General features: G+C 45.7%; 1 protein-coding gene across 6 annotated transcripts in view; it reads left to right on the top strand.

Annotated features, from left to right (window-relative positions):
- HDAC4 (histone deacetylase 4) overlaps positions 1 to 27,520 on the top strand; it is a 2,586,716-nt gene that overhangs the window by 2,305,845 nt on the left and 253,351 nt on the right. For all 6 annotated transcript variants that reach the window (XM_069616020.1, XM_069616021.1, XM_069616018.1 and 3 more), the window contains one exon: positions 26,835 to 26,932. In XM_069616020.1, the coding sequence (XP_069472121.1) occupies positions 26,835 to 26,932 (98 nt within the window). The remainder of the gene's footprint in view (positions 1 to 26,834; positions 26,933 to 27,520) is intronic.

Genomic DNA, 27,520 nt, shown 5'->3' with positions numbered 1-27,520 from the left:
AATAAGATGTGGAAGCAGTCCAGCACCCCGCGCCCGTTTCATGGTGACCGCCCCCTTTGGAACTTTTTTCTGGAATGTCCCAGTGTAAACACCACTACTACAGGTCTTTGGTCAGATACAGGCCTTGACTCTATCCGAGATTTCTTCGACCAGGGAATCTTGATTGAATGGCCCGACTTACCTGAATCCCTGCGGGGTAGACCCTCGTGCTGGCTACAATATGCAGGCCTATGCTGCTCTTTCAAGAAGAGGCTACCTGACTTCTCCTCAATCCCTTCAGATGACCCGGAAGTATTAAATACCACAACTTTTAAGTGAAAAGTCTCTTGATTGTACACCATCGTCCAGGGTAAAATAGCTAGCCCATTCGCTCGGCGCAGGGAATCCTGGGGTAGGGATCTGGGCGTTGAAATCACTGACCAACGTTGGAACCGCATGTGTGCCCGCACTCAAGAGATCTCACTTAATTGACGATTTAAACAAATTCATTTTAAGGTACTCCAAAAATTCCACTACACCCCGATTAGACTACATCGCATGTCGAAAGACCACCCACCCACATGCCCTAGATGTGGAGCAGACGATGCAAATTACATACACATGATATGGTTCTATCCACGCCTCTCTCTATTTTGGGAGGTAGTTTGTATTACCATATCCGAAATGTTGGGTTGTGCTATTACTCCTTCCCCATTTGCATGTTTTTTTCATGAGCTTCCCCAACTCGGGTGAGAATCCAGGAAACTGGCTGGCATATCTTGCTAATGGCCACCCGCTGTATCCTGCTGCTCTGGCTCCGCCCTGGGGCCCCCACACACAACCAGTGGCTCTGGACTGTGACATGGGCCTCTGATACCGAAGAGCGCTGGTCACTACTGCAGCCAACAGTGGCCAGACCCAGGAATATCTGGACTCCATTCCGCTCTTATATATCTTGCTTATCCGCTGATACCGAAGAAGACGCTGACGACCGGATCTCTCCAGCGCCTGGCCCCTCATAATCCATATGCTTTGAATGTCAATATGATGCAGCTCTCTCGGTCTATTGTATCACATATTACTGTTTTACTGCTATATGTAACCTCCATCCGGCATGTGTGCATGAAATGGATACATTACCCTACATGTATTCTGCTTGTTTTCTCGGTTGTTAAGTCAAGCTCAATAAATAAAGTAAAAAAAGAAAATAGGGAGGAATGCCACAAAGGGAGTAACAAGAATGAGGTCAGACTGATAACATTAACAATAGAAAATTGTTAAAAGGACATGAATTAAACCCATATAAAAGTGTAAATTTCTTCATCAACATTGTGCCAAGTGACACCTTTAAAGTCTAAAATTAATTTGGTCTCAAGCTGACGTAGATGTAAAACCCGATCACTCCCTCTGGAATGTAAGGCTATGTGTGCCACCCCAAAGAAAGTAAGCCACTGGAAGTTATCATGATGTTCCTTGAAGTGCTTGGCCATAGGATATGTGGGATCAGACATTTTCTATGGCCCTCAGATGCTGTAAAATCCTGATTTTTTAATTTACATGTGGTGCTGCCCACGTACCACTTGTTGCAAGGGCAGCAACGGACGTAGTCAAAATGAGTGGCATCACGTGTGATCATTTGTTTGATGACACATTGGACCACCGTGATAGGATGGATGTAGGATTTCAGTACTGTGGCATGAGAGCACACCTTACATTTGTGACATTTGACAAAGCCTGCAGGGGATGCAGACAACCAAGCAGACTTACTGGACATTTTGAAAAGGGGTTTTAAAAAGCTTGACACCAACGTGTCCTTCAATGAAGGTGCTCGCCAATAAGTTGCAACCAGGCGTGATGAAAGTGAAGACAATAAATCCTTGTCCATTTTAAGAACATGCCAATGACCTGAATGATTTTCCTCACATTGTGTGAGGAATTGCCAAAAGTATCAATCAGCCGCAGATCATCATAATCAGTCTGCCTTGCCATTGTGTTGGAATTAAGTAGGGAATCTCTATCAAGGGATCGAGCCTTCACATAGGTGTTCTCAATCACCCCCTTGGAATACCTCTGTAAAGAGAAATTGTGGGAGGCTAGAGCACAACATTGATCAAATTGGATTATATCGGAGCAGTTCCTCCAGTAGCGAACAAATTCACCATAAGGAATGCTCTCCTTGCAGCTCACCGGATGGCTACTGGTGGCATGGAGGAGGAGACCGGAACTGGTTGTTTTTTATATACTGAAGTGTGCATCCTGAGAGTGTCAAAAGTAACGGTGACATCAAGGTAAACAATTTCAGTGGTGCTATGATTCTCTTTGAATGTTAAATTGACCGTGTTAGTATTGATGCTTTTCACAAAGCTAAACCATGCAACCTCAGTCCATTTCCATATGACAAACACATCATCGATGTATCTCCAGCAGGCCACAATTTGTGTAAGGAAAACTTCAGAAATGATCACAGATAGAAAAGTGTCCTCCCACCATCCCATCGTCCGATTGGCATACGAGAAAGCAAAAGTACTGCCCATGGCGGTGCCACGTACTTGGTGAAAAAAAGACACTCTCAAACAGAAACACATTATTTTCTAGACAAAACTTAAGCAACTCCAAAAACATAGTGCTATGGGCCAGAAAATTAAGCGCTCGTGTTTCCCAAAAGTGTTTACAAGCATTAATGCCCACAGGGTGATCTATAGAAGTGTACAATGATACAAAGTCTAAAGTGGCTAGGATCAAACCCTCTTCCCATGGGACCTCATTGATGTGTTGGAGGAAATCCTTGATGTCCTGTAAATAAGAGGGTAAAACTGAAACAAAAGACATCAAAGTGTCATCTATAAATCATGACATTTTTTCCAATAATGATCCTGTCAAGGTGACAATGGGCCTCCCAGGTGGATTTACCAAAGACTTGTGAATTTTGGGCAGAAAATAAATGGTGGGAATGGTAAAGAAAGTGGGAACCAAAAATGTAGAAATATCATCCAAAATGCCATTCTCACTCCGTTTGATGACCAAAGCCCTGAATTCACATTGTATCTCTTGAAAAGGATTAGTGGACAAAGATGATAGATAACCCGTTTTGTCCTCGGGTTGTCTGAGGGCTTCTGCCATATAGTCACAACGATTTTGCAGGACTATGTTAGAGCCATTGTCTGATGATTTGATGACCATCTCAGACCAATTCTGTAATTCACAAAGTGATTTAGATTGCAGCTGCGTGAGATTACGGCATACATATGACACTGTTGAACAGCGCAATTTCAACATTGGCAGATCACAAACATGATAATTTATTGATCATGCCTTTAAAGTACTGAAAAACAAAAACAACCAATCTGGAGTATACTAACAGGTATCCTAGTCTTTTTCAAAGTAGTAACAAGCCTACTGTATAGGAGCACTAAAAATTGTTTGATCTAAGTCCATGTGTTTTCTCTGTTCTCAATTTCTTTTGTTGTTTTTCTTATTTGTATTTTATATTGGGAAGAGACAGACGACTCTGAATCAATATCGAAGTCACTAAGACAAATATTAGTAGAATCACATGAAGCATCCCCCAAAGTTGCTAAATTGGTCAAAGATTCAATGTCAGAAATAAGCAGATTAGTTCTGCCTGAACGAGGAATGGATTTAGTGACTTTGGCCGGATTGATGGCAAAAAACATTTTCAGTTTGATTTTGCGGAAGAACTGGTCAAAATCCAAGTGTCTGCACATAATCAAAAGCGTTGGTAGGACAAAAGTTAAGGCCCAGTCTGAGAAGATCCAATTGTGGGTTGGTAAGGACATGGGAAGATACGTTGATGACCTTTGTATTATCCATGGGATTTACTTCTTGGCCCGCCCCCCAAAACGTGTCAACCTGCCCTGGGAGTCTTGATTTAGACAGTTTCCCACGTCGACCCTGACAGGTATTCTTCCAGCTGCCGCTTTGTGTCATTTTCCACGACCCCTGCCTCCGTTTTGGAATTTGCCAACTTGACACAGAAGCCGCATTTACTCTAAAAAATTAAGCTTCACAATAGGCTCATCATTTTCAGAATTCGAAACATCCGATTCAGAAGATACAATGCCAACTTCCTTAGACTGTAATGGCACCGACTTGGACTTGTTTCGAAGAGTGTCAAAGCGCTTGGCAAATGTATAAACTCTCCCAGTTTCATAATCTGTTTTATCACAGATACATTTCCTATGTTTGCGTTGTTTAATCTCATCTACATAGGTAATCAGGTTGCCATCTATCTTGGAGCAGAGTTTATTGCCATCTTCAGTTAATTGTATGGACTTAAATTCTGTTTCAGCAGCCTCAATATGTTTAAGGGTTACAGCGCGATCTAATTTGGCATATTGTACCAAACTTGTCAGAAAATGCTCTGAACACTCTTTACTGGCAAGACCCCATTCCTCAAGCATGTCAGGCATCTTAGCTCTCAAAAGAAGGCATTGTCATTATGCGTAGACCCCTGGGAAGACACCCAACATCCAGATAATTTTGTACGGAAACATTGCCCCCACCACTTTGAAATCTCTCTCCTGTGATACTTTTCAATTTCTCTAATCTTAGTCAGCTCCCTGCTGATAGCAGGATCAGGCTGTTTATTAGTATTAGGATTATGTCCTGTAGAGATGTCTTGCTGCTCATTAAAAAGGCTCTGTGCCTGTAGTAGACTAGCTGCTTCCCTAGTATCCTGCATGCTGTGTTAACAAATAAATACAAAAATATGGCTCTCAAAATGACCCGACTGGCAAGCCGAATGTTTTATCAGCATGAAGCCACTGTGAGTTTGCTGGTGAGGAGAACTGCCTGGCAACAATACCGCAATAGTATGCAACGAGATTCCAAAGAAAACAGCAACATACTTACCAGTGTTGTAATGACGTGCATCCGCTCACACACACCATACTCCACACAACGGTAAGCACTGCAGATTCCCGGCTCTTGCGGGTGCTTAGGGCAGACTCCTGTGAACGGGTAATTTACCACCAGAGGCAGCAAGCGTGCCCATAATGCGTTAATGGGTCAAACCACGCCAATGAACAAAGTGGAAATCCCGGTGCTGGTCCTACACGGAACGCACCATGTGAAATAAATGCAGAAAAGAAACAGACACTGCCGGAGGCAAGTGGACCGCACTCCAGGGTCGAGGGAAGCCTGTGAAGTAAGCACAAATCCAGGGACAATGCTGGAAATGTTTTAATGTATCAAAACACAGCAAAAACAGGATACAGGGGACAAGATCCTGGGCAACGCGTTTCGCGCTCGCAGAGCGCTTGATCACACATAAGTTTCACAGTGCAAATGGCAACGTTATTGCGTGACACGTCAGTTTTCCATGTTGCCAACCAATGCAAGTACAACAGAAAAAGTGTGTAAAGCAGGCAGACATGTTGGAGCAAAGTAAAGTCATAGATTAAACATTGAAATGCATTCAAACAGATTGAATTCAAATGCAGACAAAAGCATCTGGGAGCAGTTCAGTCAATTGAATCACTAATTAATTAATGCATGGAAGCAGCATAGTAAAAGTAAATGACAAATGCAATGACGGGTACAATGTCCAGCTAGATAAAGTGCAAGTGCAAGCAGCAAATTAATGCCAAAATTGCAGGCAAAAGTGCTAATGCGGGGAGCAGCATGGAACTTCAAGTGCATATATCTTCCGTATGTCATGCGCTCAAAATAAGACCTGACTCGTGTATGGAAGGAAAGATAAAGAAAAATTATAATTAAAATGCAAATGCATGATGCACTGATATAATGACTGCAGGTATAATGATAGTGTGTATATATACATTCAATGAAAAAAATCTAAGTTAAGGTGCCAGTAAGTTGAGCAGATTTAACGCAACAAAACCCTTGAAATTCAGCAGATGTGGGAAGTCATGATGAGCTTAAGTCATCATTCTCACGTTGCTATCCCCCATAATAACATTTTATATGTCACTGTGAATCCCTTCTCTTATAATATGTATGTGCTTATGGGCTTTGCAATGTGAACATGCCGAGTTAAGCTGTTCATTACTTTCCACATCAGCTGAATTTCAAGGGTTTTGTTGCGGTATATCTGTTCATCTCAACTGCACCTTAACTAAGGTTTTTTCAGTGAATTTTAAGGGTTTTGTCATAGTTTTTTTTACGGGCACTAGCCATGGCTTTCGGCTATGTCCACTGTACATATTCCCCCAATATGTTTCTTTTGGACCCACTAGGTGGCCACGGATGTGGCCACTTATACGTGTCTTTCGGGCCCTGGCCAGTGAGCAGAGCCTTCGGCCTTGCCGACTGTATATTTTAAAACAGTACTGGGCCACCATTTTGTACCATTCAGTTCCATAAAGTAACCCTGTAGCTGTATCCTCTGACCACACCCATTAACCCCACCTCAGCGTAGCTGTAAAATTCCACATTTTTTTGTATCAACCTAATTTTGTAAACTTTTTTTAAAATCTTTTTTCCCATAACCGCGATTATATTAGCAATGTACTACTACAAATAACTGTGGTTATCCTTAGGCACCCGCAGATAACTGGTTATCTATAAAAAGCACACAAAATCCCAAACTCTTCCCTGCCCTCTCAGGCACTCAAGTGCCCTCCCCTCCTGCCATGCTCCCCCTACTACCCTAAAGTCCTTTTTCCCTACCTAGCCCTCTCCCATCCTACCCCCCACCCCCCCACTTGTCGTTTCGTGGGACACACTTTCATTCCCGATCAGTTTTTCTATTATAACTGTGGCTATCCCGCTGAAAACCACGGTTATGCAAAAATGTTCTTGCTCTGAACTTGATCCCTAGGACCCGCAAACCCCAATTTCACATGGTGTCCTCTTTCCCCCTCCCCACCTCTAGCCTGATGCCATTGCATCCTTTTGCCTCCAAATGACATTTGTTCCACTTTTCGCTTTCGACTACCCGTGGTTATTCCCATTATATATAACCAAGGTTATCTCTCACATCGAACAAAAGAAAAAAGCAGATTTCATTTCTGAAAATCCTCTCTCCTGCAAAGCACCATGGTAGATATAGCTGTACTTTTGGAAGAAGGGGGCACCCCCGTTTCCGTCAAATATTTTAACTACTGGACTGAATAACCAAAGGCTCCTCCTGCAAATAGAGTGAATGCTTCTGCCCAAGTAGTTTCTTACCTGGTCCAATTCCGTCCAGCGGTTTTTGCTGTGCAGAAATGTTTACCTTTTCTATACGGGGAAATTAATGGGAGTAGGCTGAAATAAATGCTTTTTTACTTTCTTAATAACCTTTTCATTTGTTAACTAATCTTTCACAAAGTTTCTAGTCTGGGACAAATTCGTCATGCGAGTCAAAAGTTATTAGCAATTCGTTTTTCTGAGATATATATATATATATACACACGTGAACAAGCGCTGAGTGGAGCGCGAAATGCGTCGTGCTGAGCAGGTTTTGCCCAAGGGCGTCCTGCCTCTGTTGTGTGTGTGTGTGTTGCTGTCCAACAGCTTGAAAATTTTCTTTTAACAATAAAATTAATAATATATTACGATTTGAGTCAGAGGTTTTTTCTTTCCTGACTCAATAACGTGGAGATTTCTTCTCGCCTAAAGTGCGGTTTGTTATTCCTTCTTTTTCATATATATGTGCCCAAAACAGTCACATCGAAGCCTTCGCTAATGTAGTCATTGATGACTTGAAAGAAGAGAGAAGAAAGACTAACAGACAACCCAAGAGCAACCTGTCGAAAAAACAAAAGAAAGTATTAACAGAGATTGCGAAGCTTGATAAATACATAATCAAACCAGCTGACAAGGGCTGCAATATACTCATCATGAACAAACAAGACTATATTAAAGAAGCTTATAAACAATTAAATGATGTGAACTGTTATGAACGACTAAAGATGAATCCCATCAAGCAATTGGAGAATGAAGTATGGACTTTTATAACTAAATGGCAAAAGGCAGATATTCTTGAGGAGGAAATGGTTAAATTCTTATTTACAAAGAATTCTATAACTCCCACTATCTATTTTCTCCCAAAGATTCACAAGAACCCTCACAAGCCTCCTGGGAGACCCATCGTGACATTGTGTGGGTCACTTTTGGAAAATATGTCTCGATTTATTGATGAGGTTCTTCGCACCTTTGTCACTACATTACCATCATATGTTAGGGACACTACGGATTTCCTATTGAAAATCGATGAACTTCCTTGGGAATCTACATATTTACTAGCAACCATGGACGTAGTGTCCCTGTACATGTCTATTAAACATCACGATGGGATCTCCGCTTGCAAATACTTCCTCAACACAAGATCATTGAATTACCTACAACATTCACATATGATCTTAGAGATGATCAACATATGTTTGACAAATAATGTTTTCCTATTCAACAATGAAATTTTCCGCCAAATTCAAGGAACGGCGATGGGTACAACTTTCGTACCATCATATGCGAACTTAATGATGGGATACTGGGAGAAAACAACAGTATGGGCAGAAGTGAATGCAAAATATAGCGAAAAAATTGTGTTGTGGCTCCGTTACATTGACGATTTGTTCATAATCTGGGACGGCTCAGCCGAGCTGTGGTGTGAATTCGTCAAATCTCTCAACATTAATAATGTAAATCTTAAATTTACGGAACACCACAGCCGTACATCTATTGTATTCTTGGACGTAGAAGTCAAGATAGAAGAACAAAAAATTGAGTCATGTCTCCATAGAAAAATCACAGGTGCTAACATTCCGCTACACTCGAATAGTGCCAATCCAAAGAGTCTCCTATGGAGTATTCCATATGGAGAGTTTATCCGCATTAGACGCAACTGCAGTAAAATTGTGGATTTTGACTCAGCCAGCAAAGTAACGGCTTTTAATTTCCTACAACAGCAGTACCCCAAAAGGATTATTGAAAGGGCGTATTTGAAGGTCCGGGAAAAGAATAGACATGTAATGTTAACAACATCTAAAACGGACCGAGCGAAAGAGGAGGAGCAAAATACTACCAGGTTATTCTGACATTTGGAAGCCATTCGAGTATTATTAGACGAATAGTCAACAAGTACTGGAAAGTGTTGAAAGCCGATAAGGATATAGGTGGCATGTTTCATGACCATCCTGATATCACCTTTCGTAAAAGTGCCTCCATCAAAGATTTATTGGTGAAAAGTTATATGGCCACAGAAAGGAACGACACGAACACCAATTGGCTTTCTTTAACAGGAACAGGTTTCTTCAAATGTACCAGATGTAAGATCTGTAAATACGCAAAGAACTGTAAAAGTTATGAGCATCCTATACTGAAACATCTGGTCTACATCAACAGCAAAATTACATGTGAATCTGAATTGGTGGTATATGCTTTGATATGTCCTTGCTCAAAATGGTACATCGAAAGCACAAAATGCAAGCTGAAAGTACGTATCTTGCAACATGTGAGAGCCATTATTAATAAGGACTGCTCTTACCCTATGGCTAAACATTTTTCGGAAATGCATAATGCCGATCCAGCTTATCTTACGTTTTTTGGCATTCATAAGGTCATCCCAGGCCTCAGGGGAGGTGATAATGAAAGAACACTCAGCCAAGAAGAGACTAACATCGATGAGGAGCTTCACACATTTTTGGGGACATAAAGATCATATTGAATACGATAATACCCCCGGCAGCTCATTTATTCAAAGAACCTTTTTCATAATTGTATATGCTTAATGGATTGTGCATTGTTTCATTTTTTATTCCTTTTTACTTATCACTTCTTTCTTTCACTTTTTATGGTGACTTTCAATTTGACTCAAAAACAATTTGTTTAATAGACTTGGCTCAGGTATGCCCATAGGGAGGCCTGTTTTTGATTTATTGATTTCAGCCTGGCAAGCAAGTAGTGGCAATCTGAATACAATTCTAAGATATTAGATGTGTTTAAGATGGTGTGATTATATTTTTAGTTCAGAGTTGACATCTGGGCATTTTTTACCTGGTATGCATATTTGACATTTGAAAGTATCCTTTCCCTTTTATATCTATTTTTTGATATTATCAAGTTATAAAAATACGGGAACACCATATGGCAAGGGAGTTATTTGAAGTCACTACTACAAGTAAATGTTGGGATATATTTGCTTTTATTGTGTTGTATTATACAAGAAAATGAATTCCTTTGTTTTGTATTGAAGTATTTTTAGAGAGATGTTTATAGCTGGCACTATGCACTTTACAATATGATATGAATGTTCTCTATATCCTTCTATATATACTTACTGTATCATAGGAATGCATTGTTTGCACAGAAGCACCACGCACTTTATATTGTCTCAACGCTACTCATTTAGCGAAGATATTAATCTCGCTTCCAGGCACTCCATAATTATGGTGAGATGCACAAGTAGTTACTTCTTTGCTTCGCTAATAATATTTTTGGCAGATTTTTTCTGTTACCCTTGCACCCTTACCTTCATGTACCCAATGTGAAAGGTAACACTATATTATCTAGTCAAAAAAAACATGGAAACCTCATATGGCAAGGGAGTTATTTGAAGCCACTACTAGAAGCAGATGTCGGGATATATTTGTTTTTACTGTGTCGCATTACATAAGAAAAAAATTCCTTTATTATATTGGAATATTTTAGAGAGATGTCTATAGTTTGCACTAAGCACTTTATAATATAACATGAATGTGCTTTATTGTTCCATATGAACTTACTATATCATAGGAATGCATTGTTTACACAAATGCACTATGCACTTTATATTGACTCAATGTTACATATACAGCGAACATATTAATCTCGCTTTTAGGCACTCCATAAACATGGCAAGATGCATTAGTAGTCACCTCTTTGCTCTGCGTACATTTTAGACAGGTCTATTTTGTTACCCCTGCCTCCATGTATTAAATGGGAAAGACAACACTATGTTTACAATATGATAGTTTTGATGTTTCTCGTAATGCACTTACAATTGTAGTTTGTGCCATATATTATGAGCTGATTTTCTGAAATAGCACCAACATTTAAAATGCCAATTTTATTCGTATTTGTCTTGCTATGGCTGAAAAGTCATGTTTAATATTTAAACATATGCTTATATCCTTCTGCAATGTGAACCAGCAGCCCAAGCCAAGATGGCTAATTGCCACTATTTTTGAGATTTTAAGTCACCTTTTTTATGTCTTTCACTTTGGTGGGAGTGTTTGGTATAAAAACAAACACTCTATGGTTGATGAGTGACTGTGAACAAGCCACTGGTTAGTGGTGAAACGCGTCAGGGTGCCGTCTGGCCAAGCATAATTTGCACTGGGAGATTACTTTTTATCTGTTGCACACGCAAAATAAAGGCTGTTATATTATATGCAACCAATGCTGCAGTGTTTGCTGTTGGATTTCCGTGATTCTTTGGATTATTGGAACACTTTTGTTCGTGGAGTGCTGCTCGCCTGAATAGTTTCTGGTTGAAGCCGTTCGTATTTGAAATATATATATATATATATATATATATATATATATATATATATATATATATATATATATATATTTCTGAGGCTTGTGGAATCTGCTTAGATCACATGCTGTGCATAGGCCGACATCTAGTGGAAGCTGCATAGTATTACAGTTTGTTTTTCAAAACTCGAAAATGGGTGTCGACACAGGGCGTGCCAGTAATATTATCCCTAGTGTGACGACCACTGTACCCATGATCCCTCACGCGTCTAGGACCCTCGGATTGTTTTTTTCCGCCATACTGGTCGGAAGCATCCCGCGGAGTTCCCTGGCTTTAGCTATAATTTTGCAAAATAACATATTTCCCCGTTTCTTCCATCCCAACGTCGAGTCACCGAAGTTCGAAACTCGACGTCGGCCCGGAGAAGAAAACAACCGTCGAGAGCTGAACGACAGACTTTGGGCCTCGGAAGGCCACTGGCCTCGGCCCGGGCCTTGGAAGCCCTCTGGCCTAGGCCCTGCAAGTAGGGAGAGTGGGGGGTGGTACATACTCTCTATATATTTATATATTCCTACACACACTAGCCCGCTGCCACAGGGTGCATATGGACGGTACACCTTTCCAATTTTGCCCCAAGTGCAACCGCAAATACCCTTGGGTTGACAGACATGCCACCTGTAACCTCTGCTTGCCGAGGGACCACCCCGAGGGGAACTGCAAAGCGTGTAGCCGTTTCAAGGCTAAGACTCTAAAGGACCGTTTGACCAAACGTTGGGCCCACCACGCCAGGCAACGAGAGGCCATGGAAGCGGAGGGCGCCTTCAGTGATGGCAGCGACGCCGTACTATCGGACGGCGAGGGCAATATGGCATCGAAAGACAGCAAAGAGCAAGTCCCCGACCTCGGAAGGTTGTCTGGCAGGGCAGCTATGGGGAACACACCCGGCGACACGAGCGCTACCCACACCACTTCCACTAAACACTCAAAGTCCAACCGAGACTCGACGCGCGTGTCGAGTTCCCAGAAAGAGGCACACAGAGAACGGTCCACCGAATCGGTGTCCTCTGGGCGTTCTTGGCCGCATGACACTAGGCAACCATCCACTGTTGCCAAGAGTGCCCCGCTCACTAAAGTAATGGAGGTACGATCGTCGGAAGACGAAGCCGACCGCCATCCCCAGGCCGCACTCCAGGAGTCGGCGTCTGCAGACCGCGCGATGGCTGCTCCCGTGTCCCGACATCCTCACTCTAAGGAAAGGGACGCTACCCCCGAATCTCGACGCCAGACGTCGAAAAGCTCTGAGAAGGTGAAAACACCGGGGAATCACTCTGCCACTCACGGTGAGGGGGGAAAACAGCAGAAGAAACATTCTCAGCCTTCATCTGCACCACAGATACATAAAGACAGTTCACAGTCTTCTGTTAAACTAACCAAGACCCCTGCATAAGCCCATAGTTCCAGTCAGGATATAGCAGAGAAACCCTCCCAGGAAAGGGTAATCCCCAGCTCTAAAGAATGGTCCAGTGAGGATATAGACAGAGTTATGTCTAGAATGTCATCCCTAGCAGACTTCTATGCCAAGAATCCAGATCACTTCCTCTCATATACCCCTGACGGAGCTACTCCCTCAGGGTCTAGGGACCTGCAACCCCCTGGTAAGAAGTCTCGAGTTGAGCCACGAAAGCAAAGTCGGTCTTCTGACCCTTTCTACATACAGCCATACTCTCAGTATAATGAGGATCCACTACTAAATGAGGATCCAGAATTGGCAACGTTGGACGACCAAACTGGGGTGGACTACTATGGGGATGAAGAGGACCAAGAGGAGGACCAAGATGACCCAGAAGTCTACAGAGTAGACTCCCCAGTAGCCAAGGAACCTCCGGTTACCGACTCTCCAGTCGACAACCAACCTCTCCTAAATGAGGTTTTGTCTAGAGCGGCAGAACACTTCCGCATAGATACTCAGGGCGCACAGGAGGAGAGGGACTTTGCAGAGGAACCAGTGGGAGAAAAAATACTCATTGCCCAGGCCATCCCTAGTCTCAAATTTATACAAAGGAGAATTGATCCTTCCCTTCTCAATCCGAACCTCACCAGTGCAGTAAACCCCAGGATCGAAAAGTTGTTCAGGGCAGCCCAGTCAGATCCGCTGTACATAAGGGGGCAACTGAAACCTGACTCCCTGGTAGTGACTAGTACCCGAAAGAGGGCGGGAACGCCCCTATCATCGTCTGAGGCTCCCCCCGACAAGGAGAGCAAAAAGATCTACGGGTTGGGAAGGAAGGTAGCCTCCACTGCCGCCTACCAGGCAAGGATTGCCAACTCCACCACTCTGCTGGCTAGTTACAACTGCCACCAGTGGGAGCAAGTTGCTGCACTCATCGACTCCGCACCGGAACCTTTAAAAAGCCAGTTGGCACAGGTTGCGTCGGAGGTGAGAGCCGTGTCCGGTTGCATCCTTAAGGCAACCTTTGATGCCACGGATAACGCCGGCAGGCTGATGGCAGAGAGCACTGTTATTAAGAGGCATGCTTGGTTAAGACAGTCAGGGTTTAAACCCGAGACACAAGCATCCTTAATAGACAAGCCGGTGGAGCCTGAACTACTGTTTGGCAAGGCGGTAGAGGACGCATTAAAAAATGCCAAAGATGATTATGAGATTTTTAAATCCCTGGGTCAGTTGACCAACAAGCCCCCTAATCAAAGAGGGAATGGCAATTTTTGTCGCCTACGTGGCCAAAATTCTCAAAGAGGCTCCAACTATTCTCAGGGGCAGGGTACACCTTGGGGTAACAACCAGCAGTCTACCCAGAGTTACAACAGGGGAAAGAAGAGGGGTCGTGGTAAGGGTAGAGGCAGCCCCAGCAGAGGCGGCACGCCTCCCGCAAAACAGTGACGCCGAGATCAGGGTCCCTTCCCACGCATCTGCAATAGGGGGATGCATTACCAACTTCACCCAAGCTTGGGAAGGGATCACATCAGACAGATGGGTGCTGCCCACAGTATCCGCAGGATACTGCATAGAACTGCTGGAGCGTCCCCAAAACCACCCTCCACGACAAAAGGTACATTCCTTAGACCACCAAAAGATCCTCCTCGAGGAAATCGTCAATCTTCTAGCAAGGAACGCAATAGAACTCGTCCCGGGACACCAGGTAAACAAGGGTATTTATTCAACTGACTTCCTTGTGGCAAAAAAAGATTTGACAATGCGCCCAGTATTGGACTTGCGCCCTGCAAACAAGTATGTCAAGCCCCAAAAATGTTGCATGATTACTCTCCAAGAGGTAATCCCCCTCCTCAAAAAAGGGGGATTACATGGCAACATTGGGCATGAAAGATGCCTATTTTCATATTTCCATGTTCCCAGCGTACAGAAGGTTCTTACGCTTCAAGGTGGACAGTCAGCACTACCAGTTCAGGGTGCTGCCCTTCGGTATAGCCTCGGCTCCAAGGGTATTCACCAAGGTACTGGCGGTGGCGGCGGCACACCTGCGCAGGGAGGCAATCCCAGTGTACCCTTACCTGGACGACTGGCTCATTACAGGGGAGTCCCCCCTAATTTGCAGATCAAACATTCAGAGAACTATCGACCTCCTCTTCGAATTGGGTTTCTCCATAAACGAGAAAAAATCAAGTCTTGTGCAAAGCACCTCCAAACAGTTCCTAGGAGCTGTCCTAAATACGCAAGAAGGGTTGGCCTTTCCATCAGAGGAAAGAATTCGGAATCTATTGCTGCAAATTCCTCTATATCAGGCCAGTCCCCAGATAACGGTGTGCAAAGCGATGCGTTTGCTAGGCATGATGGCGGCATGTATTTACCTGGCTCCACGCACGCCTGCGCGTGCGTTCCATGCAAGAATGGTTGGCGAAACAGTGGTCTCAGGCAAGTGGTCAGTGGGACGATCTAGTGGTCGTTTCATCACCACTTGTACAAGGTCTTCACTGGTGGACAAGAGAGAACCTGTCAAAGGGGAAACACTTTTTACGATCCCAAGGTACAGGCTGTAGTCACAACAGACGCATCCCTGTCAGGGTGGGGAGCACACCTTCTTCACCACACAGCTCAGGGTCTCTGGTCTCACACAGTGGCCAAGAATCGTATCAATCTCCTAGAGCTTCTGGAAGTATTCAGAGCGCTTCGAGCCCCACCTGTTGAACCTGTCAGTGCAGATCTTGACAGACAGCACAACAGCAATGTTTTACCTAAACAAGCAGGGAGGGACTCGTTCGCCAAATCTGTCCAAGCTTGCCTAGAAAATTTGGATATGGGCACTCAGACGGAACATCTACCTGTCATCTCAGCACGCTTTGAGCAGAGATCCCCTCCCAGGAGAACATGAATGGTGTCTACACAGAGAAGTCGTAGAAGTCATCTTCTCACAGTGGGGTTTCCCCACTACAGACCTATTCGCCACAAGCGAAAACAGACAATGCCCAGGATTCCCATCCAGGTTCCCGCAGCCAGATTCCAAGAGGAACGCCCTGTTCAGGGATGTTTGCGTACGCTTTTCCACCAACCCCTCTCATCAGGAAGGTGGTCAACAAGATGCACAGGGAATCGATGACGCTCATCCTAGTTGCTCCCATGTGGGTGAGGCAACCGTGGTTCCCACACTTACGCAGACTAGCGGTGTGTGAACCCATCAAACTCCTGTGCTGGTACAACCTACTGTCCCAGCACCAAGGTCAAACAGTGCATCCTCAGCCCAACTCAATGAACCTGGCAGCATGGCTCCTGAGGTCATGAGTTTGGACATCTTAATTTACCTCATAGATGTATGGACATCCTAAAAGAATCTAGGAAGCCAAACATGAGGCACTGCTACTTTGACAAATGGAAAAGATTTGTTATCTGGTGCCAGAATAAACAAATCAACCCTGTTGATTGCACTCCTTCCACTATTGTCACATACATGCTCCACCTGCTGGATGCAGGGTTGGTATTTAACTCACTGAAAGTACGCCTAGAGGCTCTGTCAGCATACACCACCTCCCATAACAAGGTGTCGTGGTGGAAAGTACCAGTGCTTAAAGCCTTCACGGAAGGGATAAAGAGACTCTACCTTCCAATTTCAAACCCACCACCAGGATGGGACCTTAATGTGGTGCTTGCTAAACTCATGGGCCCCCCTTTAGAGCCCATGCATAAAAGCAGTCTCAAACACATGACATATAAAACTGCCTTCTTAGTAGCCATTACATCGATAAGAAGGGTCACTGAAATTCAGGCTCTGTCAGTGCAGGATCCTTTCTTAACTGTCCATAAAGATAAACTGGTTTTACAAACACACTCTAGGTTTTCACCTAAGTTTATTTCTAAATTCCATGTTAACCAGTCCATTGAGCTTCCGGCTTTGTTCCAAGAACCCCAAAGCTCTGCTGAGGTGGAACTACACACACTAGATGTACATAGGACGGTCCTATATAATGTAGACAAGTCCAGACCGCTAAGGAAAACAGACCAACTGTTTGTCTCCGTAGCTACAGGCAGAGAGGGAGATTGCGTCTCTAAAGGCGCCGTCTCTAAGTGGATTATAAATTGTATCCAGCTGTGTTACTCCCTTTCTGATAAAACGCTGCCTTTCGCGCTAAGAGCCCACTCTACAAGAGGCATTGGGGCCACTCTGGCTTTCATTGTAAATGTACCCCTTGACACCATTTGTAAACCAGCTACTTGGAGCTCTATTCACACTTTTACTCAGCACTACTGCATTGACACTCATTTCAAGACAGATACTCAAGTGGGACAAGCAGTTCTAAGACATTTATTTGCTCATGACCCTTCTAACATCCCACCTCCTTCTTCTAACACTGCTCGCTAATCTATGCACAGCATGTGATCTAAGCAGATTCCACAAGCCTCAGAAGGGATACATTACTCACCGTAATCGTATTTCTGATGCTTGTATATGCTTAGATTCCCATGCAACCCACCCTTCCTCCCCTCTGAGAGAAGGCGCATGGATGCTTGTAGTCTTATCTTTCTATCTATCTGCTTGGATAACCTGTACTCATGCTATTCCTCATGCTACCTCATGTTAGAAAAAATACAATCTGAGGGTCCTAGACGCGTGAGGGATCATGGGTACAGTGGACGTCATACTAGGGATAGTATTACTGGCACGCCCTGTGTCGACGCCCATTTTCGAGTTTCGAAAAACAAACTGTAATACTCTGCAGCTTCCACTAGATGTCGGCCTACAGCATGTGAATCTAAGCAGATACAAGCATCAGAAATACGATTAAGGTGAGTAATGTATCATATATATATATATATATATATATATATATATATATATATATATATATATATATATATATATATATATATATATATATATATATATATATATATATATATATATATATAGGGCTTTACATGAGAATAATGGTACAAAATTACAAATCGGAAACAATGATTAATACTTCAAAGAAAGATCATTTTTAAGAGGGAAACAAAAGGAACTCAGAGTGGTTAAAAAACAAATATACGGGGGTAAAGAATTACAATGCTTGGGTGCCAATAAAGAAAAGGCACAAAAGTGAGAAGCGGTACAGGGAGCTTTGGGGATAGGGAGAAGATGAAGAGATTAAGAACGAAGAACACAGCCTGGAACATACATCGTAGTAGGGAAGGGGGGGTAGGTCACAAGTAGGTTAGAAATGGATACATAAGCAATGATAAAGCAATTATGGCTCAAAGGTAACAGGAAATATATTTAAGTGAGGGGAAGATAGAGCGACAAAAGGAGTGCGAACAGCATAATTGAAAATATATATTAGAGGACCAAAGGCATGATTAAAATTGTAGTAGATCGATAGAAATGGATAAGCTTACACGAATGCTATATAGAGAATATCAACCAGAGTGACACATGAGAGATATGGTCATGAAAAGAGAGTGAAGAGTCAAAGAAAACATCAAGATTGTGGGCGAATGACTGATTGGAACAGTAGAAGGTGGGGAGAGAAAGAAGCAGGAAAATGGCTAGAAGAGCAACAGGGTAAGTGAGATAGACTAATTAATCCAACAATACTGTAATATCAAATGTGCAGAATCTCTGGCACTTTGCTAGGTATTGATCTTGGCCGAAGCACCTTGAAAAGCTTTCTAATTTTAAGGGGACCGTTCTTCCAGGGTTATGGAGGAACTGTCCGGGATTACCTTATATAGAATGTGTCTGTCTCCTGGAGCCAGGAAGGTCGCCTTTTAAAAGCTATTTACACTACGAAAGGGACAGGAAGGGGCAGAGGGCTGCCTTTGTGGAGTAAAACTGATTTGTGGCTTAACATTTCCGCATTACATAATTTGGTAGGATGCCTGGGATGAGTGTAAGAAAATTGTTTGCTTAGTATATTTTAAAGCTGTAAGAAGACACATGTTTTTGCTATATAGACTCACTTTTGTTGCCTGGTCCTTTTCTGCCTTCTTGTGACACAGGGTCTCCAGTATGTGTGATTGAATGGGGTAGCTGTTTTCCAAAGCTTTTCCCTGTAAGGTATAGTATAGGACATTTAGGGGTATAGTTTGTGCTGTCTGAAGCCTGGCCTTGTAAGATTGTGTGCCTTTAAGAGGGACAGCTCAGCTTTGTATGCATTGAGGGTAAGGGGAAATGCTGGTGGGGCTCGGGATGCAAAGGCAATGCATGGATAGGGTTAGGGTTTGGTTAAGCAGAATGAAGAAGGCCGTAGGGGCTGGAGATGCAAAAGGAGCAGCTGAAATGCTTGGGAGTGTTGGGACTGGGTTGAGTGGAGGAAGAAAGGCTAGATGAGGGGCGGGAGATGCAAGTAAAGCAGAGCAGACGCTCGAGGAAATAGACCTCGGGGGTGGGGGGTGCGTGTGCAAGGTAAACAAAGGACATGCTGGGAATCCATTGGGGGTGAGTTTGAGTGGAGGGGAAACCAGTCCAGATTAGCTGGTTATGCTGGCAAAGAGTGCTGGGGCGTGGTTTAATGGAACGGTGGAAGGTCAGAAGAGTGGCTGGTATTGCACGGGAATGAGAGTGGAAGCTGGGAGAGGGTGGGAGTTGGGTTGGATGGAGAGAAAAAGGCTGGAGGGTCGGGAGATGCAAGGGGAGCAAATGGCAGCTGGAGGGAAAAGGCCAGAGGGGATGGGAGTGCAAGTCCCCGAATTATGTTAGGTGCCACTCCAATGACATGCCCAACTATAAATGGGTTGAACCTTAAAACCAACTGTTGAGATTCTAGTCCATTGTTGTAAATCAAGCCTGTTTCATCACCTGCGCTATTCCTCACGGGCCAGAGGAGAGGTACCACATGCGAGTCCTGTCACAGTATCTGGTTTGAGAGTGCATTGGACCTTCTGCAATCCCACTTTGGTGTTGAGCTATGTATGTCTTACTCTTCTGTCCCGTCCCCTTTCCTCTATACTGTATGGGCGTCCCTTCCAAGAGACAGGAGTCCGAACCTTTGTCACCACAAAAAACCTTCTTTCCCTTTAAATTTAGAGGCGCGTGGGGTGCGGCCCAGGGAGCATGCGCTGCCCTGACTCTGCCCTCCGGCGCCATACCTCAGTCTCCTTTTCTGTGTCGACGGGAACAGGCCGAATTCACCTGTGCTGCTGGGTTTGGTTTCGGCCATGTAATTCCACGTGTGGATACTTCTTCTCTTTGTCTTCTTTTTCGTCTTTCTATCATTCAGGTACTCGGTCCTCAGGCGTCACGCTCCTCCCCGGCACATGCCGACTTCTACAGGGTTTAGCAGGTGTCCATCCTGCAACAGACTCTTCCCTACTTCAGGCCCCCACACCCTCTGCCTACGTTGCCTTGGCCCAGACCACGGTTGGCAATCTTGTTCAGCGTGTGACTCGCTGTCCTCAAAAGCGCTGAACAACAGACTAGCCAAGTGGAGGGAGCTTTTCAAGAGGTCACCTCCAGAGGACTTCAAGAACTTCGTGAAACATCGAAACAGGCCCAAGGTACGGTCGATAATCTCCATCGCACCACGCAAGGGAGACTCCTTGCCAGGGACTCTCCTGTGTGGGAGGGACCGCTCAGGCCCTTCTACCAGCACGTGCACCGAGGCCGCTGCAGCTACTGGCCCCTGGGCAGAGAGATCTGTGGATCCTCCCGGTGCCAGTGTTGAGGGACCGAAAGGTTATTTTACCGGGTCTTCACCCGACGGGCTCCGCCCTTACTGCAGCACCATGGCCGAGGGGCTATGTCCTAATACCGGCAATATGTCCAAGGGGGCGCCTAAACGCAGCTCTACTGACCCCTGGGTCGAGGATGTCACACCTACCGGGCCTAGGCCCGAGGAGCATGCTATGCCTCATGATCCACACGCAAGAGTCTTGGATGAGGCTGGGCCCAGCGGGCCAAGCAACACGTCGCAGGCACGTGGCAGGCAGCCTGACAAAATGGCCGCTGCACCAGAAAGAGGCACCCGTCCAACACCATTCCAGGAATTCGGCAAATAACAAGTGTCAAGGTGGGACTGGCTTCAACCAGGTATGTGGCCTACAGCCTACCCCTCTTATGCGCAGGGCAGCCTTCCTTTGCGTCCGTATGGACAGGGTATGCAGTGGCCACAGCAGCCTCCCTCTACCCCGTCAGCACCCCCTGCCACCGATTTCAGTCACTGAGGTTTTCTTCGAGAGTTTCCTCGGCCTCATGAAGTCACCTCGGATGGGCGTTATCCTTAAGGACACCATCAGGGAAGTCATTCTCGCCCGGCTAGCGGCACCACAGACGCCTCTGTTGGCGCCCCAGGCCGCGGCAAAGCCGCCTCATCCTCCGGCTCCCCAGCCGACTCATCAAACTCTGCCGCCTCCTCAGCCTCCGCCCGCGGTCCATGTACCCCAGCCTCAGACGCCAACTACTCCTCCTCTTCCACAGGATCCCCCATATCCGCAGGATACGGATGAGGAGGAGGATCCAGACATGCCATCCTCAGCCAGGGCCTTCCACAAATGTTTTGCTGGTCTGGCGGAGTATCTGGGCCTAACCCAACCCAAGGTCGAGCCGCCGGCAGAGGTGGTTCTGGCTGAAGTCCTCACACAACGACCCTGTGCCAAATCGGGGATTCCTATGCAGACCGATGTAGTCTCTCTGGCCAAGAAGGGTTGGCTCAAACCCCACTCGGCCCAGCCGGTCAGTCTACACCTGGATGCCAAGTACAGGCAGATGGAGGGGGATACACTCTTGCTTTCGGCCCAACCTCAGCCACACTCCTCGGTGATTGCTGCGGCATCACTATACTCCAAGCCTCAGTCGGTCTCAGCCTCTTTCTCTGCGATGCTGCTAGGCAAGGAGGAGAAGATCTTGGAGGCGTATGGCAAGAAACTCTATTCCAACGCTTCGTTACATCTGCGTCAGGCCAACGCTGATGCCATGCTGGCAGCCGCCAACCAAAGATTATGGTGGGAAATTGCAGACTTCGCTCCCGGAACTCCCCACCCATAGCCAATCACGTTTCAAGGCAGGGCTAGCCGAGGCCAATCTGGTGACACATGACCTCATGGAATCGACAGTGGCCCATATTGACACACCTGGCCATGAATCTGTATTGCCACGGACATGGGAAGGACAGCCTGGCTCCGGGCAACTAAATTCAACCCGGATGTCCAGGAACACATACTAGATCTACCGTTCAGGGGAGGGGGCAGGGGTCTTCCATTCCTCTACGGACGAAGAGCTGGACATGAAGAAAAACAGCTCACAAATAGCTAAGTCTTTATCCATCCTTACAAAGACCACGGCCAAATCGTACACTCAATCTCAGCAGCGATCAGAAAGGGGTCATACGCACGGAGGGTTCTGCGGCTTCCATGAACGCAGATCCAGGCAGCTGGACCGCTCGCCGTCTCAGAACCGGCACAAGCAACAAAAGGTGGAGAGGGGTAAGTGCTTTTTCCAGTCCCCCTCCTCAGTTACAGCCTCCGAGGTAAAGAAGGCATGACACGCCACTTCGGGTCCACGTGTTTCTGGTGCTTGCTCTCCATGCACATTTCTGGCGCCAGAATTTTGCGGACCCCTGGATTCTCTCCTTAGTATCCACGGGGTACCACCTTCCTATCCCAGTCTCTCCTCCCTCCTCCCCTCCACTCCCACAGGTTGGGACAGCAACTCTTTTGGCGGAGATCCGGTTGCTCATAGAGAGCCAAGCAGTGGAGGAAGTCCCAGCCTCCCAGCGAGGCTTTGGCTTTTACCCTAGGATTTTCACCATTCAGAAGAACCACCAGGCGGGCCTGAGAGTTGTGCTGGACCTTTCCACCCTCAACCTCTCCTTACCCCTGCAAAAATTCAAGATGGTTATGCCAGCTTTTATAGCAGATACATTGGACAAGGGAGACTGGATGTGCTCCCTGGATCTAAATGACGCGTATCTACACGTTCCGATTTGGCAGCCCCATCGTTTTTTCCTACGGTTCAGGATCATGGGCTACCATTTTCAATACAAGATCCTTCCTTTTGGCCTCACCCGGCCCCCAGGGTCTTTACTAGGCTCATGAATGCAGTGGCGGCCCTCCTCAGAGCGCAGGGCCTCCACATCTACCCATACCTCGACGACTGGCTCATCAGGGCTACATCTCCGGAAGCGGTTCACCACTCTTCCGATGCCCTTATGAACACACTGCACGATCTGGGCTTCTCATTCAATCTCAAGACGTCGCAGCTGCAGCCTACGCAGACTGACATTCTTGGGCCTTCTCTGGGACACATGCTCCGAGAAGGTCTTCCTGTCGGAGGACAAAATCTCAGCCATTAAGAGGGCCACCACCTACTTCCTCAGCAGAGAGGTGACCTCGGCATGGTGGTACCAACATCTCCTGGGTCTACTGGCAGTGGTCCTTTTAGCCGAGAAGGATTCAGCTGCACTTTGCGGCCTCATGGAACCAGGAGCGGGGCTCTCAATCGAGATGATCAATGTTCCTCCATCTCTCCACCCGGACCTGACTTGGTGGTCCAGAGACTGCAACCTACGGACAGGCAAGCCCTTCCGGCCACCCACACCGCAGGCCACCATCACCACGGATTCCTTGCTCAAGGGCTGGGGGGCCACCGTGGACAATCTCTCGGTCCACGGCACCTGGACTCGACAGAAGCAGGAATACCATATCAATTGGCTAGAGCTGAATGCCATCTTGCTGGCGCTCAGGGCTTTCCTACCCCTTCTCAGGGTCCAGGTTGTCTTCATTCAGATGGACAACTCGACCAGCATGTACTACGTCAACAAGCAGGGAGGCACCAGATCCCCCTCCTCTGTGCAGACCGGCGATCAGCATGTGGGAATGGGCCCAGGTAAACAACATTTACCTCACAGCAGTCCACCTCGCCGCGGAATCCAACCTGGAAACGGACAGGCTCAGCAGACTGGGAGCAGACAATTACGAGTGGCAGTTAACCGGCTTCGTTATTCAGGAGATATTTCAACAGGTGGGGTCACCCCCAGGTGGATCTCTTTGCCACCTGGCGCAAAAGTTTCTCCAGTTCGCATCCTGACAAGGTCAGGGCCCCGGGTCTCTGGGCGATGCATTTCACCTCCTGTGGACTGGCATGAAAGCCTACACCTTTCCACCCACTCCCCTAATTCACCGGGTAATTTGCAAAATCAAGGAGTCTCGCCAACTCCTCATCATTCTAACAGCTCCATGGGGGCCAGCCAGCCCATGGTTTTCGGAGCTCCTCAGCCTCTCAGAAGTGCCCCCGATTCACCGCCTGATGGGCCCAGCACATCTGCTGGCACAGCAGGGGGAAAGGGTCATCCACCCTGCGCCAGAGAAACTAGCCCTCACAGCGTGGTACCTGAGCAGGTAATGCTTCGGCACTTTAGCTTATCACAGGCCAATCTTCAGATCATACAGGGCACCAGGAGCAAAGCTACCAGGGCCCAGTACAAAAGCAAATGGCCCAGATTCTGCCACTGGGAATCGACCTTCTGTCGTGCACCCTGGACGATGTGCTCTCCTTTTCGGTGCACCTCGCCCATTCGAGCTCCTCACCTGGAGGGGTGCGGAAAACCGCAGATGGCAGAGCTGGCGCTGCCAGCCCAGCAGCAGCGTGCCACCAGGAGGGCATCGAAGCATCTGGGGTAACAGAGGGTAGTCGCTGAAGGAGCAGGTTGCAGCGGCCCATGGTAAACCGGATACTGAAGGACGTGACAGCTGGAGGCCACTGAGGAAAATATTTTATAATTAAAGGCATCCTCGAAGCCCTTTTTAACCATAGGCACTACAATACCAGGGATTACCATACGCCACTAGGTTTATAGTCATAATGTCGAAAACAAAAATGTCAGTCATAATGTAGAAAAAAAAATGTCGAAAAAAAGTCGCATTTTTTTTTCAATACGTTTTTTTTTTCAAAATGGGGGGGTTATTTTTTGGTATTTTACCCATTTTTTATACTTACCAAACCCAAAAAATACATATAAATAAAATAATTATAGATTCGACTTTTTTTTTTCAACATTTTTGTCATTCGACATTTTATTTTCGACATTTTGACTGACCACCAAGCCACTACAATACCAGGAATTACTTTCATTAAATAAGGGCATCCAGAAAGGCCATTACATAGACCCGCTGAACCACAGAGGACTCTGCATTAAACAGAGAGCCCGCTAGTCCACCAGCACATCCTTAATTAAGGAAGGCTTTCCAAAGGGCTGAGGGGATGGGGAGAAACAATTCCTCCCTGGATACCTGGCCATGTTAGGAATGTGGCATGCCCACATGTAGAAGGAGCAGTGCTTCCAAGCCCTTTTAAGCTTCCTCAAGCCCTTCCAAGGACACGCCCTTTGTAGTAAGGTTAGCTATTGGATAAGGTAATTGGACCTGTTCTGAGAGGGGGTAGGGTATTTAATAAGGTGTGTGTGAATGGTTTGTTAGCTGGTTCAGGAGTGGAGGTGGTGCCGGACCTCCAAGAGACCTCAGTAGGTGAATGTGAATTAAGTATGGTCGTTATTGGAGATAGAGGTTTGTGGAGTGTTTGTGCATGAGAGGAAGGAGTGAGTGAACTAGCAGTAGAGGAGTAGAGAGGAGGTAGTAATTGGGAGTAGTGGTAGTGAGAGTAGTAGAGTAGCAGTTAGAGGGAGAGGTAGTAAGTAGCAGTAGTGGCCACGAAGAGTAAGACTAGATGGAGAACAGGTATAAAGTAGTAGTGGTATTAAAGTGACAGTAGAAGGGGAGCAGCAGTAGTGAGATTGTAGTAGAAAAGTGGGAGGAGGGGAGGAGGAGTAGTGGTAATAATGGAGTGGTAGGAGTAAAGGTATTGGTGTGAGCAAATGGGGAAGTTATAATGGAGGAATAGTAGAGGCAAAGAGGGGTAGTGTAGAAGAGGGGAGAAGATACAATTGGAGGTAGTAGGCGGGAGTGACAGCCATTGGAGGAACTGAGAAGCAGGAGCAGAATAATATCAAAGGGTGGAGGCAGGAAGGTGGAGTGGAAAATCGGAGGGGACAGTGATACAGCGGGAGGTGAACATCTTGCAGCCCAGTGGAGAAAAGTCAGGTGAGACCATGTGCAAGTAGAGTGAGGGACAATGTATGGAAGAAGGCACCATCCCTAAAGACTCCCTTTGAACATTAAGCGGGTTAGGATAGGGAAAGCTAGAAGGCTCCTTGGGAGTCAGGTAGCCATTGTATTAGGGCAAAGACTATTAGCCTAAATCAGAAGATCAGACAGAACGGTGTCACCTGGCGGTAGCAGCTAACTTCCCTGTTAGGGAGACCGGGGCTAGGGACGAGGGTAAGTCCAGGGAAGTAGATAGGGACAGCGCTATCACCAAACTTCCTCAGGCAGCCAGTGAACCCTAAAGACACTTTTAAAAGCCAGCAGTCACTTTGTAGTTGGAAAAGCTACAATAAAAACACCCTTGGACTGTCAGATAGTGTCCCCGTTATTTGTGGTGGACGCCCCATCACATTAATCACAGTAATCTATCATTTTAAAACAGAAGTAGTAAGCAGTAAAAACGTTGACAACCAACTGAAGGAGAAAAGAAAATGGCCACGTATCTGATACCTGAGCAGCATGGAAGCAAAGATGTCTCAGATTATTTGTTTGAAAAAATCATACAAAGTCAGATAGGTGTCCATTTGTCTATTTTAATAAGAGAGTCTTCTCTCTGGTCATATGTTTTTCAAGCTCCCAGACATAGATTGAGAACTAAAAATGCAATCCAATTCTCTGGTTAGAAAGATTTCAGAGTAGGTGTCTGACACTTTGCTAAAGGGAGATTTTCTATGTTCAAAGACGTGTCTCGTTACTTTTTCTGCTTCTATAGAAATGTGTTATGTGAGAGACATTTACCATCGTGATCCTATGAAACCCTCTGCTTTGGGGTCAGGTGGGAGTGAGGACTGCGGCCTCTGCGGAATAGTGCATCATGTAGAGATTACTATATATTGTTACTGTACGAGGTTACTGCTCTGAAACCATCCTTTTTTTTCTTCTTTGCAGGTTGGTGCAGGTGCCGGGGTGGGCTTCAATGTTAACATGGCATTTACTGGTGGTCTGGATCCTCCCATGGAAGATGCAGATTACTTAACAGCTTTCAGGTAAAGGCTACATTCTTTCGTGTATGCCTTATCTACTGCCTCTCCTTTTTGTTTAGCAGTGCTGACCCCCTTCATTGTATGCTTCCGGCCTTCCCTTGTGCACCATTCAGCAGTTCCAGAGCTGCCTTCAATTAATCCTTTTAGCTAATGACACTCGCCTCCTCATTGGTAGTTAAATGCGTACTTGCACAATCCTCTACTCCTTTTCTCATCCCACATTGAGCAGTGCCCAGCTCTTAATCTGTGAACCCCCACTTTATTTTTGCAATCCGAAATGTCAGCCCCTTTCTTACTTTATCCTGCTAGCCTACTCTGCCCCCAGTTGAGCAGTGCTGTCCAGTCACTCATCTCACCACACAGCCATACCCTTTACCTCTTTTGCTTTGTGTGATCTCATTGAAAATGCTTTTTTTAATTATTGAACCCTTGTTCACTTCATATGTTTTCTTCCATCTGGCATTTTCAACCCCCTTCTAACTCTTCTCTTTTTGCCATAGTTTTTCTTCTCCAATTAAGCAGTGCTATCAATAATAACCTACTGAGAAATGCCTCCACTTCAACCATTTGTCATCGCTATCCTCAGTGCCT

This window comes from Ambystoma mexicanum, chromosome 9 (assembly GCF_040938575.1).
Source record: "Ambystoma mexicanum isolate Mex_15411 chromosome 9, UKY_AmexF1_1, whole genome shotgun sequence".
Taxonomy (NCBI): domain Eukaryota; kingdom Metazoa; phylum Chordata; class Amphibia; order Caudata; family Ambystomatidae; genus Ambystoma; species Ambystoma mexicanum.
Note: the sequence above shows the minus strand (reverse complement) of the source record. Positions and strands in the feature narration are given on the sequence as shown.